The 14,328-nt window shown below is 43.2% G+C and overlaps 1 protein-coding gene across 1 annotated transcript in view; it reads right to left on the bottom strand.

Moving 5' to 3' along the window:
* Window positions 1–11,914, bottom strand: part of Bfsp1 (beaded filament structural protein 1) — a 34,686-nt gene extending 22,772 nt beyond the window's left edge. Inside the window, exons 1-2 of the mRNA XM_051183268.1 lie at window positions 11,557–11,914; window positions 4,035–4,095 (exon numbers count right to left, since the gene is read on the bottom strand). Of these exons, the coding sequence (XP_051039225.1) occupies window positions 4,035–4,095; window positions 11,557–11,912 (417 nt within the window). The 5' untranslated portion in view covers window positions 11,913–11,914. The remainder of the gene's footprint in view (window positions 1–4,034; window positions 4,096–11,556) is intronic.
* Between the last annotated feature and the right edge of the window lie 2,414 nt (window positions 11,915–14,328).

Genomic DNA, 14,328 nt, shown 5'->3' with positions numbered 1-14,328 from the left:
AGCAAAGCCGTTAAGTATAGACAGGCAGATAGGTCACCATTGTGAACAAGGTATGATCCTGCTGGGATCCCTGGAGACTTGTGGAGCTCTTTATACTAATGGGAACAACTGGGGAACGTATCCATTCACTGCTCGTCTTGGATGACTAAGATCCATTTCATGGGGTGTGCACGTCCAGTGCTTCTGGAATGCGTGAGTCACGTTCCCACAGCAGGCGGTGCAGAGAACCTATGTACTCTCCATATCTGGTAACAGGTGGAGTGACCCAGGATAAGGATCCACTATCTAGACCTAGAGGCATCTTTAACCTAAGCACTTGACTTTGGGTCTGGCTTCTGAAGGACTCAGTTTCTCTGATTGCCCTTAGGAAGTAGAGAGTGAGCCATGAATACAAACACTCCAGTCTAAGCCTTCCATGCATGGGATGAAGAGATCTGAAGCTACCTAACAAAGCTCATGGGTGAGTTTCTTCACTGGAGAAGGAAGGTCCTGGGCTGTTTACTTTTTAGGAGTGAAGTCTGCCCCATCAGTAACCAGAGGCTGATCTGGGGCTCCCACAAGCTGATCCAAGGACTTTCCCAATCCAGTGTTTACACAACTTCACTAAACCCAAGAACATTTCACTCTGGGTTTTCTTTAGACTGATTTTTTTTTCCTTAGATTTATTTGAAATGGACTTTTATGCTATAAAGAAAAAGCAATCATAAAAATTCATGATTCAGTAGCTGGAGAAATGACTAAGCAGTTGAGAGCACCCGCTACTCTTCCAGAGGGCCCAACTTCATTGCCAGCACCCATGCCTTGTGGCTCACATCCAGCTGTAACAAGGGGGACCTGATGCTGTCTTCTGACCAAAGGCACACACAGCATATTCTCACAGTCGCACACATACATATACACATAAATAAAACTTTTTTAAAAAAGAATTTATGACTGGAGCTGGAGAGAGAGCTTGGCAGTTAAGAACACTTGTTGCTCTTACAGAAGACCAGGGTTCGATTCTCAACACCCACAAGGCAACTCATAACCATTGATAACTCCAGGTCTGGGGGAGCAGCAACTCCCTCTCATAACCTCGACAAGCACCAGGCCACACACAGGATGCATAGACACACCCATGCACATAAAATAAAATAAATCTAAAAGCACATATATATAATTCCCAACTATGAAAAATTTACTCCTCCGTGAACCAGCTAAAGTCGTCTCTGACTCCATCAGGCTATGCACTTCATAGTTAGGGGAAAACTAAGCTGGTATCTGTCATATCACATGTTCTGCCATCACCACAGACAAAGATTATGGACTGCCATTTGACAGGTGAGTCACGTATAATGCTAAGTCATTTCATGCTCAGTGGGCATGGAGACATTCTCTCACTCCAGTGAACTAGAATTATTCCCATAGATAAGGAAGTTGAAGCTCAGAGAGGTAAATGAATTCACCCCCAGTCTCACAGATACTGAGCAGTATGGTATGATTAGATAAGAAAGCCTTACCCTGCCCCAAGGGACAACCGCATCAATTCCCGGTGCTAGCCCTCACCTACACTCTTGGTGGCAATATCTCAAGGGTTATTCTTGTGGGGTTGTCAGTTCAAACACCCACACTCTATGTCTCAGTATACATGGAGGTCGTGTGGCTGTTTTCTCTGGGTGGGGAAATGGTGACATATCTTTTCCTTGGTGTTCAGTCTCTATGTTGTCTTATCTTTCTGCTGAGAATATGAATTGTTGTAATAAGAGAGAAATGACAAAAGATTTGAAAACCCACTGTCAATTTCCATCGAGGGTAAAGAGGAGGATGTCACTGTGGCAGAGCTGGGAGGGAAATTCTAGAGAATCTAAATTGCCACCCAAGTTTAGGGTGCTAGGTATGTGTGTCCTTGAAAGCCTTGGCCAGTGAAGAAGATAGTGGGCCCTCCTCTTGCAACTTTGAGCTTAAACCATAGCCAAAAAGTGGGATGAGTTAGAAGTGTGAGCAGAACCCCTGGGGGCCATTGGGTACTCATAAAAGAAGCTCCTGGCTCTACTACAACAGGCTTGGAGCCATCGCTCTCCACCCCACACCCCCTTTCCCACCAACCTAGAGCCTGCTGAAGCATTTCTTTACAGCCATCTTTCTGTTATGTCTAGCCTGCTCACACATCCTCTCTTTGGCCCAAGACTAATGCTAACTGCTGACCTGCCCACTAATGACACCCCTGTCCCAGGGTCACTATTTGAACAACACAGAAGCTGCTCACACAGAGAATGGACATCAGGAAGAGCTTTGTCTAAATTAGGGGTTCTATTGCTGTGATGACACCATAACCAAAAGAAACTTGGGGAGGAAAGGATTTATTTCTGCTTGCAACTCTCAGGTCACACTCTTGTCACTGAATAAAGTCAAGGCAAGAACTCAAAGCAGGAACTTGGAGACCAGTACTGGTGCAGAGGTCACAGAGGATGCTGCTTACTGGTTTGCTCCTGAAGGCTTGCTCAGCCTGTTTCCTTATACCATCCAGGACCATCAGCCCAGGGATGCTCACACCAATCATTAATCAGGAAAATGCCCTAGAGACTTGCCTACAGGCAATCTGGTGGGGGCAATTTCTCAACTGACATTCCTTCTTCCCAGATGACTCCAACTTGTGTCAAGTTGACAAAACAAACAAGACAAGTTTAGTGTCTTATTAGCAAGCAAAATGAGGCTCCAGGCATGTGGAGGGGAGGGCTAGCAACCCGCACCTGTTGCACTGACCATGTCCATTGGGGGTAGGGACAGGGACAGATGTGACCTGGAAGAACTAGGTCTGGGGTGGGGAACCCCAGAGCTCTCTCTTGCTTCCTGGACGGAGACAGAGAGCATCCAGAGGCATCCTTGGAACTGGAACCTGCTAACATTCATCTGTCTCCGTTATAGGTTATTTCTCCCTGAATAAACATCTATTCAGCCTATCTGTTTTCCTTATTTTTCCATGATACACGTACCCTCAACAACACCCTTCAATTAAGTCGTTTCTATGACTCCTTCCTCCCCAACAGGTAAGCCCTAGCATGACCAGAAACAATGATTCTTGTGGCTATTAGCCATGCCTGTGTCTATCCAACCCTTTTATCCACAATAGAATCTACTACTCACAGCAGAATTCTCCCAGCTATAGTAGAAAACCCAATCAGGCCGATAATGAACTATCAAAAAAAGGAAACTGTCCCCACTGGGAATAGCTCCATACACCATTGCAGGAATGTTCCAGAATCCCCAGCACCTCCCTGTGACTGCTTCTCATGTTTTAAAAAGAGAGAGAGAGTTTCAAGGAAAATGGACATTTCTTCCTGTCTTCTGTGAGTCCTTAGATTCACAACAGCAACCTCAAGACTACTAACCAACAGAATAGAGTTTACACAACAAACATTGTTGTTTGTGATTATTCTATCTGGATAAAACATTAGTGGAACACTGTAATGCTGGCATATTGTGATAGCCTAGAACTATGGTCCATGTGTTGGGAGCTTGGTCCCCAGTGCAGTGCTGTTAAGAAGTAATAGGACCTTCAAGGGGTGGGGCAGAGTGAGAGTGTCTTACATCCCCTACCCCAACTATGGCTTCCTATCATCCTATCACATGCTCCCACAGTGATGCCTTTTGCCATCAATGAACAAAGTCATTGGCCCCTTCACCAGATCCAATGGCATGTGTTTATGCTTGCAACTTCCAGAACTGTGAGGTAGAAACTCTCTTTTCTTTACATATTACCTATCCTCCGGTATTTCGTTATTAATGAAGAGCAGATTAAAACACCTAGCATAACATATCAGCTTCATAGTATACGTTTCTCTCATTTTCATGAGACCACATATTATGCATCAGAAGGTGCATTTGTACATTAGTTCACTCACAAGACTCAGTTGAAATAAAAAAGTCAAGGAAGAAAATGGCAACAATAGACAAATCCTAAATTAACAGGGAGAAGGTATGGGGAACAATTGCTCCTACCACATAGATCAGTGCTATAAGGAAGCTACTTAAAGCCAAGGGTGTACTCTACTCACCTTGTTAAGTCGTTCCAGCATTTCCTTTAGCACCAGTTGACACTCACACTCATTTTCATATCTGCAAATTGGACGCACAGGCAAGAATTGGTCAGCTTCTAGGCTTTCACAGTTTTAGGTCCAATTAACAGTGTAATTGTTCAATATCACATAATACCATGGCTTTTCTTTAAGAAGTCAATTCCTTTGTTGGTTTGTTTGTTTGTTTGTTTGAAACAAGGTCTCTATGTGTAGCCCTTGCTGTACTGGAACTTGATTTGTAGATCAGACTGGCCTCAAACTCACAGAGATCCTCCTGCCTCTGCCTCCCAAGTGCTGGGATTAAAGGTGTGTGCCACCACTGCCGCCTGGCTGTAAGTATTTTGAGTGGGTTCTGAGAAGCACAAATGCGGTATCACACAGTTCTGCATTTAACTCTTGGAGAGCGTGCTCTCTATGGTGACTGCACCACTCACCTACCTATCAGTGAGGCCAGTGCAGCCACCTTTGCAAACACTTGCCCTCTGTCCTTAGCCACTCTAATGGATATGAAGTAGGCTAATGTCATTATGGAGCTCTGTCACTCACCCACTCACAACAGAAACTAATTTTAATTAACACTGAGCCCAACCCAGCCTGAACATCTTAGCCCATGGGTCGAAGTCAAGTACTGACAGCCATGTGCTATGTGTAACCTCTGCGTCCTCAGAATTTAAAGGGCCAGGAGGACAACCAAACCCAGTCAAAACTACATTCCAGTTCCAAATGAGCTGAACAGCTTGCTGTTCCTTAAGCATATCTGAACTAGTCTACATTTCATGCCAAGAGGTCATAGGCAGTCCTTTCTATTTGTGTGGCTCTAATGAAGCCAGAACTTGTCTTTTCAATGGGTTCTTATCTTTGAGAATAACACTATTAACAGAAACCTAATTTTCTCCTGGTTTTTTCCTGGTGGAAACCTCTAAGAGGCTCTGCAGCTTAACAACATGTTTGATAATGAGCACAGCAACAGCCTAGTGGGTAATTTTCATGCTAGAAAGATCGTCTAGATATATTAAAGATAAGCAATTTCATTATACAAAATTAATAATAAGAATTCCCAAATTCATATCAGTGAGTTCAAAAAGTAAAGCATACTTTGTTTTACATTATGAAAATGTTTATATAAATTATTGTTTTGTTTCTAGCAATTTGGATAATTGACTATATTTATCATTGTATTCTGGTGCTTTCCCTTGTTTTTGTGATTTTATATTTGCTGTTTTACTTAGTCTTTGGTACACTGGAAATATGACTGTGAAATTATCTATTTTTTCAGGTGAACATTGTGTCTAGCATGTTGTGGGCCCTGAGGCTCCTGCTTTCCACTTCCTACACTCTCACCTGACTTTGGCTACTTGCCAGTTACCTTGGGAATGCAAAAGCATATTTGGGGTGCAAATGAGTGTGTGTGTGTGTGTGTGTGTGTGTGTGTGTGTGTGTGTGTTAGTGATTTTCAAATCCCATTATCGAAGGCAAAATATTAACACTTCTTCTGGGGGTAATGGTAGTGAATCAGTCAATGAGATATTTAAATGGACCTCAGAGTGCAAAGAACTGCTCCATGGTGGCCATACAACTTAGAACCAGATGAATTCAGAAGACCAGGAAAACTCAATATAGGTGTTCCCCAGTGAGGTCTCACAGAAGTCCTGCTCATCCAAGTCTGCCATTGACCATATCAGAGGAGCAGCAGGTGGCATTTAAGGTTCAGGAAGTCAGCCCACCAGGAAGCCAAACTTTTGTGGGTGAATCTCAGATAGGCAAGGCCCCTGACAGCCTCAGCCCCAGTATGTCTTTTGCTATTGCTGTGTCTTTATAGGTTTGCCACTGCCATTTTTCTCTGGTGTCTGGCATGGTGTGAATGGGTGTGGTGAGATCCTCACTGCCTTTAATGCAGTGTGTTTATCGCATGAAAATATCCCTCTCTACTGGGCATCTTTACCTGTGGACAATTATGAAGATGATTTCCTCCTAAGCTGTACTGTTTAATTGGAGCAATGCTCCAATAAGTGCTAGTGAAAATAGGATTTTGATAATTGAGGATCTTTAATAAATACAGTAATAAGGAATTATGATAGAAGTTAGCTTGGTGGGAAAACTAATATAGGTAGGAGGAAGATATGGTGTTGCCCCCTATGCCTGATAAAAACAGGGACTACAGAGGACTAAGAATAGAATAAGGAAATGTGACACAGCTAGTTTCTGTTGAGGAGCTGTATAGACTGTGGCTTATGTTAATGATTAAGAAAAACAACTGAGTCCCAGAAGCTATGTTAGCTCAAGCTCTTTTAATCTTAATATTGAGAGATGTGTTCACATGTTCGGTGTGCATCATAGCTAAAACTAAGCCTTAAGGTTAGATTAAGATTTTTTTTTTTTTTTTTTTTTTTTTTTTTTTTTTTTTTGTTAATAGCTTTGAATTGAAAAGCCTTGGGTCCCCAAATGGCTGTTATCTGCTGTGAGGACCAGTCTGTAGCAGCTCAGGGTTTGAGGGGAGCCAACAGAAAAGTTGAGTGAAGGACTCATTACGGGCAGAGAACAAGAACAAAGCAGTCCAATTATTATTGGTTGACATGGCATTCTTGTTAGAATGGGTTGTTGGTCAAAGATAATAATTAATTCCTTGTACCCATTTCTGCCCTCAGCTTCCTGATATAAAAATCTGTTGATGAATGGGTGTGCACCCTAAGGATTTAAAATAGAGCTAACTGATTCTTTTTCATATATAAAAGTTTAGATTTGTGATTCTTTTAAGATTCTTTGGAAGATTACCTTTTAAGATAAGTAGTAAAGTGATTGATCCTTTCTTTGTAATGGCAAAATGAAGCCTGCCATTGGCTGAGGAGCTGGGTGTTGGTGGCACACACCTTTAATCCCAGCACTCCAGAGGCAGAGGCAGGCGAAATCTCTGTGAATTCAAGACCAGCCTGGGCTACAGAGTGAGCTCCAGGACATGCTCCAAAGCAATACAAAGAAACCCTGTCTCAAAAATCCAATTAATAAATAAATAACATTTTAAAAATAAAAATAAGAATTGACTGATTAAAAAATACCTTGTTTGCTTACACTCAGTTACTCTATATTACTTAGATATGAATGTATGTAGATTCTTGGGATAATTTGTTTTTCACTTGTCATACAGGGTAAAATGTTTAATTGTGTAAGGGATATGGAAAACATGCTGTTTTTTACTAGTATTTATAGTAGTCATTCACTTTAAAATAGTATATAACCACATTGTAATTTGTATATTGCTTGAAAGATTCTATTGGGTTTATAAGCTATAAGGCAAAAATAAAGACACAAAAGAAGGAAAAGACCAGAAAATATTTAAAAGGAAGCTACAGGAAGACATCAAGATAAACAGAAAGGAAACATCAGAAAAACAAAGTAGGACAAGCAACAATAAGAATAATAAAATGAAGAATTAAGCTTTGGCCCTGTGAAAAGTCCTTGTGCATCTGTCTGTCTGTCTGTCCATTAGTTCCCCTGTTCTGCATCTCCTCTTCAGTTTCTCTGACCTGCTGAAGGTTTGCCATTCATCAGCACCCTAGGTGAAATCCTGACATCTTAGAGGTGTGTGTGTGTGTGTGTGTGTGTGTGTGTGTGTGTGTGTGTGTGTGTGTGTGTGTGTTTCCCTTTTTCATTGGCCCTGTGAGTTATGTTTTGCCCCTGTTTTCAGTCCCAGAGAATTAAGTTTTACTAGCTCAGATTAAAAAAGTCAAGTTGAATGATAGTCTGCCGAATCTGTTGGCTCCCCTCAAACCCTGAGCTGCTACAGACTGGTCCTCACAGCAGATGACAGCCATTTGGGGACCCAGGGTATCCTATCAGTCCATCAGGTTGCCTTGGGTATCTGAGCTGAATGACACTGTGAATGTATTTAATACTGGCTAACAGTATACGCCAAATGATTAAGATGGTATCTTTATAATATGTGCACTTTTGGCCCACCCAAATGGAGTAAGCAGTTTAATGTGGCATTCCATAGTCTACAAAATCCAAAAGGGGAAACTAGGGATGTAGCTCAGTTAGTAGAAAACTTGCCCAGAAAAGCACAAAGGCCTGGATTTGATCACCGACATCAACTAAAATTAGGTGTAGTAGAAGACATCTGTGTTCCCAGCACCAGGCAGGAGGATCAAAACCCACTGTCCAAGGCTGTATCACCAAGTCCAAGGCTAGCCTGAAGCTCTATACTTCCCTGTGCTTGTTGGGACACTAGCGTCAGCTGAAGGAAAGGAAAGCCTATCTCTGAACCACACTCTACAGGAATCCAATAATGGATTTCCCAAGACTCTGCTTTGGGCAGTGTAGAGCCTGGACAAGAAGCCTCTGTTCAAGCCTTACTACAATAGGCTCTTGCAAGGCTTATTTCCCTATGAAAGACAAGGTTCGGTTCTCTTCTTTCAAACGGGTTCCTATGGCACAAAATCTGGAACAGAAAGATTGATTAGAAATGAATCAACAAATAGGCTTTGACAGATACACTCAAATGCAGGTTGCAAAAGAATTTTAAAAACCATGTTAGAGGAAAACCTTCTGCCTGCCCCACAACAAAGGCTCCAGAACCCAGGTGGTGTTAGAGTAACCACAGGAGCCCATGAAAAATGAAAGACCCTGCTGAGTGTCATGGTAAACACTTCTGACCCCAGAACTCAGGAGCCAGAGGCAACAAGATCTCGTGTGCCAAGGCCAGTTTGCTCTACATAAAGTTCCAGGCCATTCAGAACCAAATAGTGAGACCCTGACTCAAAAAAGAAAATTCTTGGCCTCTCTGAAGTCTACTGTAGAACCTGGGCATATGCATTTTAACCTAATTTATATAAATTTTATTATTTATTTTTTTCAGGTTAAAAAAAAAAAAAACAGTTCTTACTCTGGAGCCCAAACTAATCTAGAACTCGCTGTGTAGCCCAGGCTGGCCTTGCACTAATGGTAACCCTCCTGCCACAGCTCCTCCCACAGTTCTGGGAATATAGATGTGAGCCACTATACCCAGGAATTCATATCATTTTCTGGTAGATAATTAGCCTTATAATTAGCCAGATAATTATCTGCTAGATAATTAGTTCTGATGAGAACACAGGCTTAAAATTTAATACATATCTTAAAGTTATTTCAGTAAAAGCCTCTCTCCTGGAAATCAGTTTCCTCCAAAAAAGTCTCACTGGGTATATACAAACCACACTTAAGGACAGGCCCCCAAGCCTGACAGAGAGCCAAAACCAACTCAGTGGTGTTTTTGGAGGTTTTTAGTCTCATAATGCTTTGTCTGGGTTTTTTTGTTTGTTTGTTTGTTTGTTTGTTTTTGTTTTTCTTTGTTTTCTTGCTTGTTTTGTTTTGTTTTTACCTTTACAGATCTTTTGCTTATATATTATGGTTTCCCCATTTGTTTTTATGGGTTTTCTGTGTATACAAATGTATGTGTGTGAACATCTGTATGGGTTTCTTAAGCTTTTTCTTCGACATTGTCCCCATTTGTTTGTTTGTTTTGTTCACTTGGTTCTTTTAATCTCATTTTATTTTATTATTTTTAGATGCCTGCTTGTTTTCTATTGAGAAAGAGAAAGAAAGAGTATGGTTAGGGAGGGGAGTTGAAAAACGATCCAGGAGGGCGATCATAAACAAAATACAGTGCATGAAAAAAATCTATTTTCAATTAAAAGAAGTTTCTATCTTTCTTGTCCCCCATAAGCAATCAGTGTGGATGGGAGTTTTTTTTTTTTTTTCCTTATGCATGAAAAATAAAACCTCTCTATTATTCCCCAATTAAAAAAAAAACAATTACTCTTTTACCACTGCATAATATTCCACTGAAGCGATGGAGCTGAACTTTATGTCCTGCCTGCAACTGAAGGGCATCCTGGTAGATTTCAGGCTTCCTCTGGTGAGGATGCAGCTGCAGCAGGTAGCTGTGCTGGCATGCCGTTTCATCCCTGCCAGAGCATACCCTGGAGAAACTCCTTGGAGTGGCCTACTGACTACTTCTTTCTCTAACTTAGAAAGGTGACAAGATGTTCTTTCTTCTTAGTAACTGCTAAGTGGTGTTAACACATAATTCCATCTGTAGGGGAACAAACATCATTCCCTAGACCAAGCCTTCTAAAAGTTCTTAAACTATTATCATTGAAGGGCTCTGCTGACACTGGCTCTCCCCGGGGTCCAAGAGGCTACACTCCAGCAACTTTCCCCCTGATGCTGAGCTGCTACAGAAGCTGCAGCTAAAGATGCTGCAGCTGGGCCATGGACCACACCTTGAATATCCAGACCCTAGAGATCACACATTCAAACGTAATTCCCAGATGTCACCCACAACACCATGAAGACAGTTAGACTTTGCACGTGTCCCCACAGCCATTCACTGATCTTGCCTCAGATCCCTTCACATTCTGAGCCTCAGTCACTCAGTAAAAGGACCCAGTAAGGGTTTGGCTGTGAGGCTTATATCACATGAGGACATATCAAAAACAGTACTACTGCACTAATGACTAACAGACTAAATTATGAAACCAAGAAAATGTGATAAAGGTAGATAACAGGTGTGTGTGTGTATTTTTCAGCTACAAAAAAAAAAGAAAGAAAGAAAGAAAGAAAGAAAGGAAGGAAGGAAGGAAGAAAGAAAGAAAGTTAGCCGGGTGTTGGTGGCTCACACCTTTAGTCCCAGCACTTGGGAGGCAGAGGCAGGCTAATCTCTGTGAGTTCGAGGCTAGCCTGGTCTACAGAGCTAGTTCCAGCACAGGCTCCAAAGAAATACAGAGAAACCCTGTCTTGAAAAACCAAAAAAAAAAAAAAAAAAAGAAAAGAAAAGAAAAAAGAAAAAGAAAGAAAGAAAAAAGAATATTAAGCTAATTAAGCCAGTTAGTTTTAGAAGGCAAATATGTTTCCTCTCATTTGTGGTCCCTAGATTTTATATAGTCACATAAAATCATATACACATATATATGAAATGAAAGGAATAAAATCGTCTAGGAAGGGAGATAAATGGGAGGAGGGAAAGATGAAAAAAAGGGGAGGTAGAGAGGCCCAGGGAGGAATATGGCTAATGGCTAATGTATGCCTGTACAAAAATTAAATTGAAAACAAACTATGGTCATGTGAGAGTGCATAGTCTGAAATTCTAGAACTGACAGAAGCAATGTCTGCTGACATTAAAATCCAAACAGGGCGCACTGGGAACTCAGAGGCAGCAACTTTAGGGTGGTGGCGCAAACCACCTTGCTTATTTGGGTGTTGCCTCAAAGTAAGCGCTGAAAACTCAAACTATGCAATTAAAATCTGTGCGTTTCGTTCCATATCACACATACATGCCAAAACACACTAAAAGTAAATAAAACTATGTCCCGGGAATCAGGAGGTGCCATCGAATTGGAAGTTGGGTATCTCCAGGACCTGTGCATCCGCACGCCCCTCTTCACTGGACAGTCTGCCCTGTCCCTCACCACCACCCCCTCCCCACCCACACTGCCGGCCTCAGTTTCCTTGACAGCGCCTCTCTTACTTGGTCCTGAACTCGTCCAGCGCTCGCTGTGCCTCGGCCTCCTGCCTCTCCAGCCGAGCACGCTCGGCCGCCAGGTCCCGGACGCGCTGCAGATTGGCCTCGACGTGGCGGGCGAGGGCGTCCTCGGGCCCCGGCTGCTCGCCCAGGCGCTGGAAGGCGTCGAGCTGTCGCCGCAGACCGGCATGACGCTGCTCGAGCGCACGGGCGCGCTGGACCTGGGCAGCCACGCGCTCGCCCAGGGCCTGCAGCGCCGCCAGCCCGGTTGCCGTTGCCCCGGGCTGGGTGGCGGGACCCGCGGGCTGGGCGCGCTCGTAGCGCTCCTGGCGGGCCTGGAAAACGTAGCTGCGCCGGTACATGGTTCCCGGGAGGTCGCGGCCCGGTCGGGGCCTGCTAAATAATCCCCGGGCCAGCTGCACTAGGATGTTCCAGAGCTCTCTGGGCGGGCGCCCAACAATGGGGAGCCTGCGGCTTCTTTGTGCGCCGGATTAGCAGCCTATACAGCCCCCGGGTGGAAGGGGCATCCAGCGAGGACCGCTTTGTTCGCCATTGTGGAGGCCTGTGGCTGTGTGACAGAGGGTCAGGGGGACAAGAGGTGCAGGATGCTCTTTTGACTGGTTCCCTGGGCACGGTGTAAGCGACCTAAGGCCAGCTTGCTAAACTCTAGCGAATCCTGTAGCAAATTGCCTGGCACTTTCTCCTGTCCCTTCCAGATTTCATTATAAAACTTAATCAACACCGGTTTTGTTTGTTGTTTTCGGGCTATTTAAGCCATTGTAATTATAACATGTTGAGACTGTCTCCGGTAAGGGTTCCTAAGTATGCAAGAAGATAAAATAACCTATCACATAAGTGTTGGGATGTGTTTCTAGTAATTTCTTACTAATACTTTTGTGTGTGTATTTGTAAAGAATCTACAACACATTTAGTGACATAGGGAAGAAGAGTTGATACTAGGTGCTTTGAACTAATAGAAATCCTACAGCCTTCAGGGTTTAATAAACTATCCAACTGTCAAACATTCATTCTCATTATGCTTCATTTTAACTTTTATTTTAGAAAGAGCAGTTGTACTTGATAACGAGCTTTAAAAATATATACATTCACACAGTTTGATAGCTAGGTTTTGAAAAATTATAAAGTAAAATATGATGTTGAGCCGGGCGATGGTGGCACATGCCTTTAATCCCAGTACCCCCAAGGCAGAGGCGAGAGGATCTCTGTGAGTTTGAGACCAGCCTAGTCTACAGAGCGAGTTCCAGGACAGGCTCCAAAGCTACAGAAACAAAACAAAACAAACAAACAAAAAAATGTGATATTGAAACTAATTAACTATCCGACAATATCCCTGAATGTTTGAAAATTATTATCAGAGACAGGGGAAATAACAGTGGGTAAGAGTGTCTGCTATACAATCATGAGGGCCTGAGTTCAAATCCTTAGCACCCATGGAAAGCTGGGCGTGGCCGAGCATGCCCATGACTCCAGCATTGGGGAGGGAGACTGACTGACGAAGAAACAGCCAACATCCAGTGCTGTGAGAAACTCTGACTCAAGGTAGTAAGAGGGCAGTTACAGCAAGACACCTGATGTCCTCCTCTGCCCACAGAATATACTCACGCTTACATTTGTAGTGCATGTATATCACACACAATTTAAAAAAAATCATTATCTAAAGGACTGCACTTTTCTAAAATAAGGGTTAGCAATACCATGTACTACCAACCGTATGGACTGCACATAATTATGCTACAAATTAAAATCAGCTATTAAAAGTAGGATCACTTAGATCTTTGTTGCGTGGAGTATCGTTTCAAGGCTGTATAATAAGGATTCAGTCTGGAGCAAAGCAATGTAAGATCTGTGCTATGGTTATTCAATCTCTCTCTCTCTCCCTCCTTCCTTCCCTTCCCCCTCTCCCCTGCCCTCCCTGCTAAGACATTTACATTTTTTCATGGTCAACTGGAGGAGAATGTGTGTGAGTATTTTGGTAGGTGTCCCACACGCTGCTGGTAGCATGGTAAATTGATTTCCGGTTTCTCAGCAAAATCCACATGTAATGAGTACTGTACATCACCCATGGCCTTTGACATAATGCATTCATCAGTCATTGCTACAGAACAAACTACCCCAAACTAAGTGTCATGCAGTGCTACTACTACTCACTGGCTCCCCAGCTCAGCTGAATGCTTCTTCTAGCTGCACGTCTTTTGACCAGCTGAGAAAGCACTATCTAGACACCTCTTGCCCTTCTGAATTAGCAATGTCAGAAGCCCTGCCAAATAGGCTTATCCCGGCTTCCTTTGCAGCACGTTCACTCACATCCTGTTGTTCAGTCAAATTACAGGATCATGGCCAGCCAAAGTCTGGAGTTATGTGGGGGTCTGGAGAGAGGACTCAGTAAATAAAGTGCTGTCTGCCTAGAATGAGTGTCTGAGTTCTCCTCTCCCCCTCCCACCCCACCCCCCACCCTTTCACACACACACACACACACACACACACACACACACACACACACACACACACACACACACCGTGGCCATGCATGCAAAAATAGGATGTGGTGTTGTAAGTCTATGTAACCCAATGCTGGAGTTGGGGGACAAACAAGCAGATCTAGGGGCCTCTCCAGCCAGCCAGCTTACTAAACCAGTGACCTGCAGGTCCAGTGAGAGACTCTGTCTCAAAAACTAAGGTGTAAAGTGAAAGAGGAAAACACCGGGAATTGAGCCCTCTATACATGCACACACTGAAGGGCATTCACACATACAAATG

This window comes from Phodopus roborovskii, unplaced genomic scaffold (assembly GCF_943737965.1).
Source record: "Phodopus roborovskii unplaced genomic scaffold, PHOROB, whole genome shotgun sequence".
Classification (NCBI taxonomy): Eukaryota; Metazoa; Chordata; class Mammalia; order Rodentia; family Cricetidae; genus Phodopus; species Phodopus roborovskii.
The sequence above is the reverse complement of the archived record's forward strand: the minus strand, read 5'-3'. Positions and strand labels throughout refer to the sequence as shown.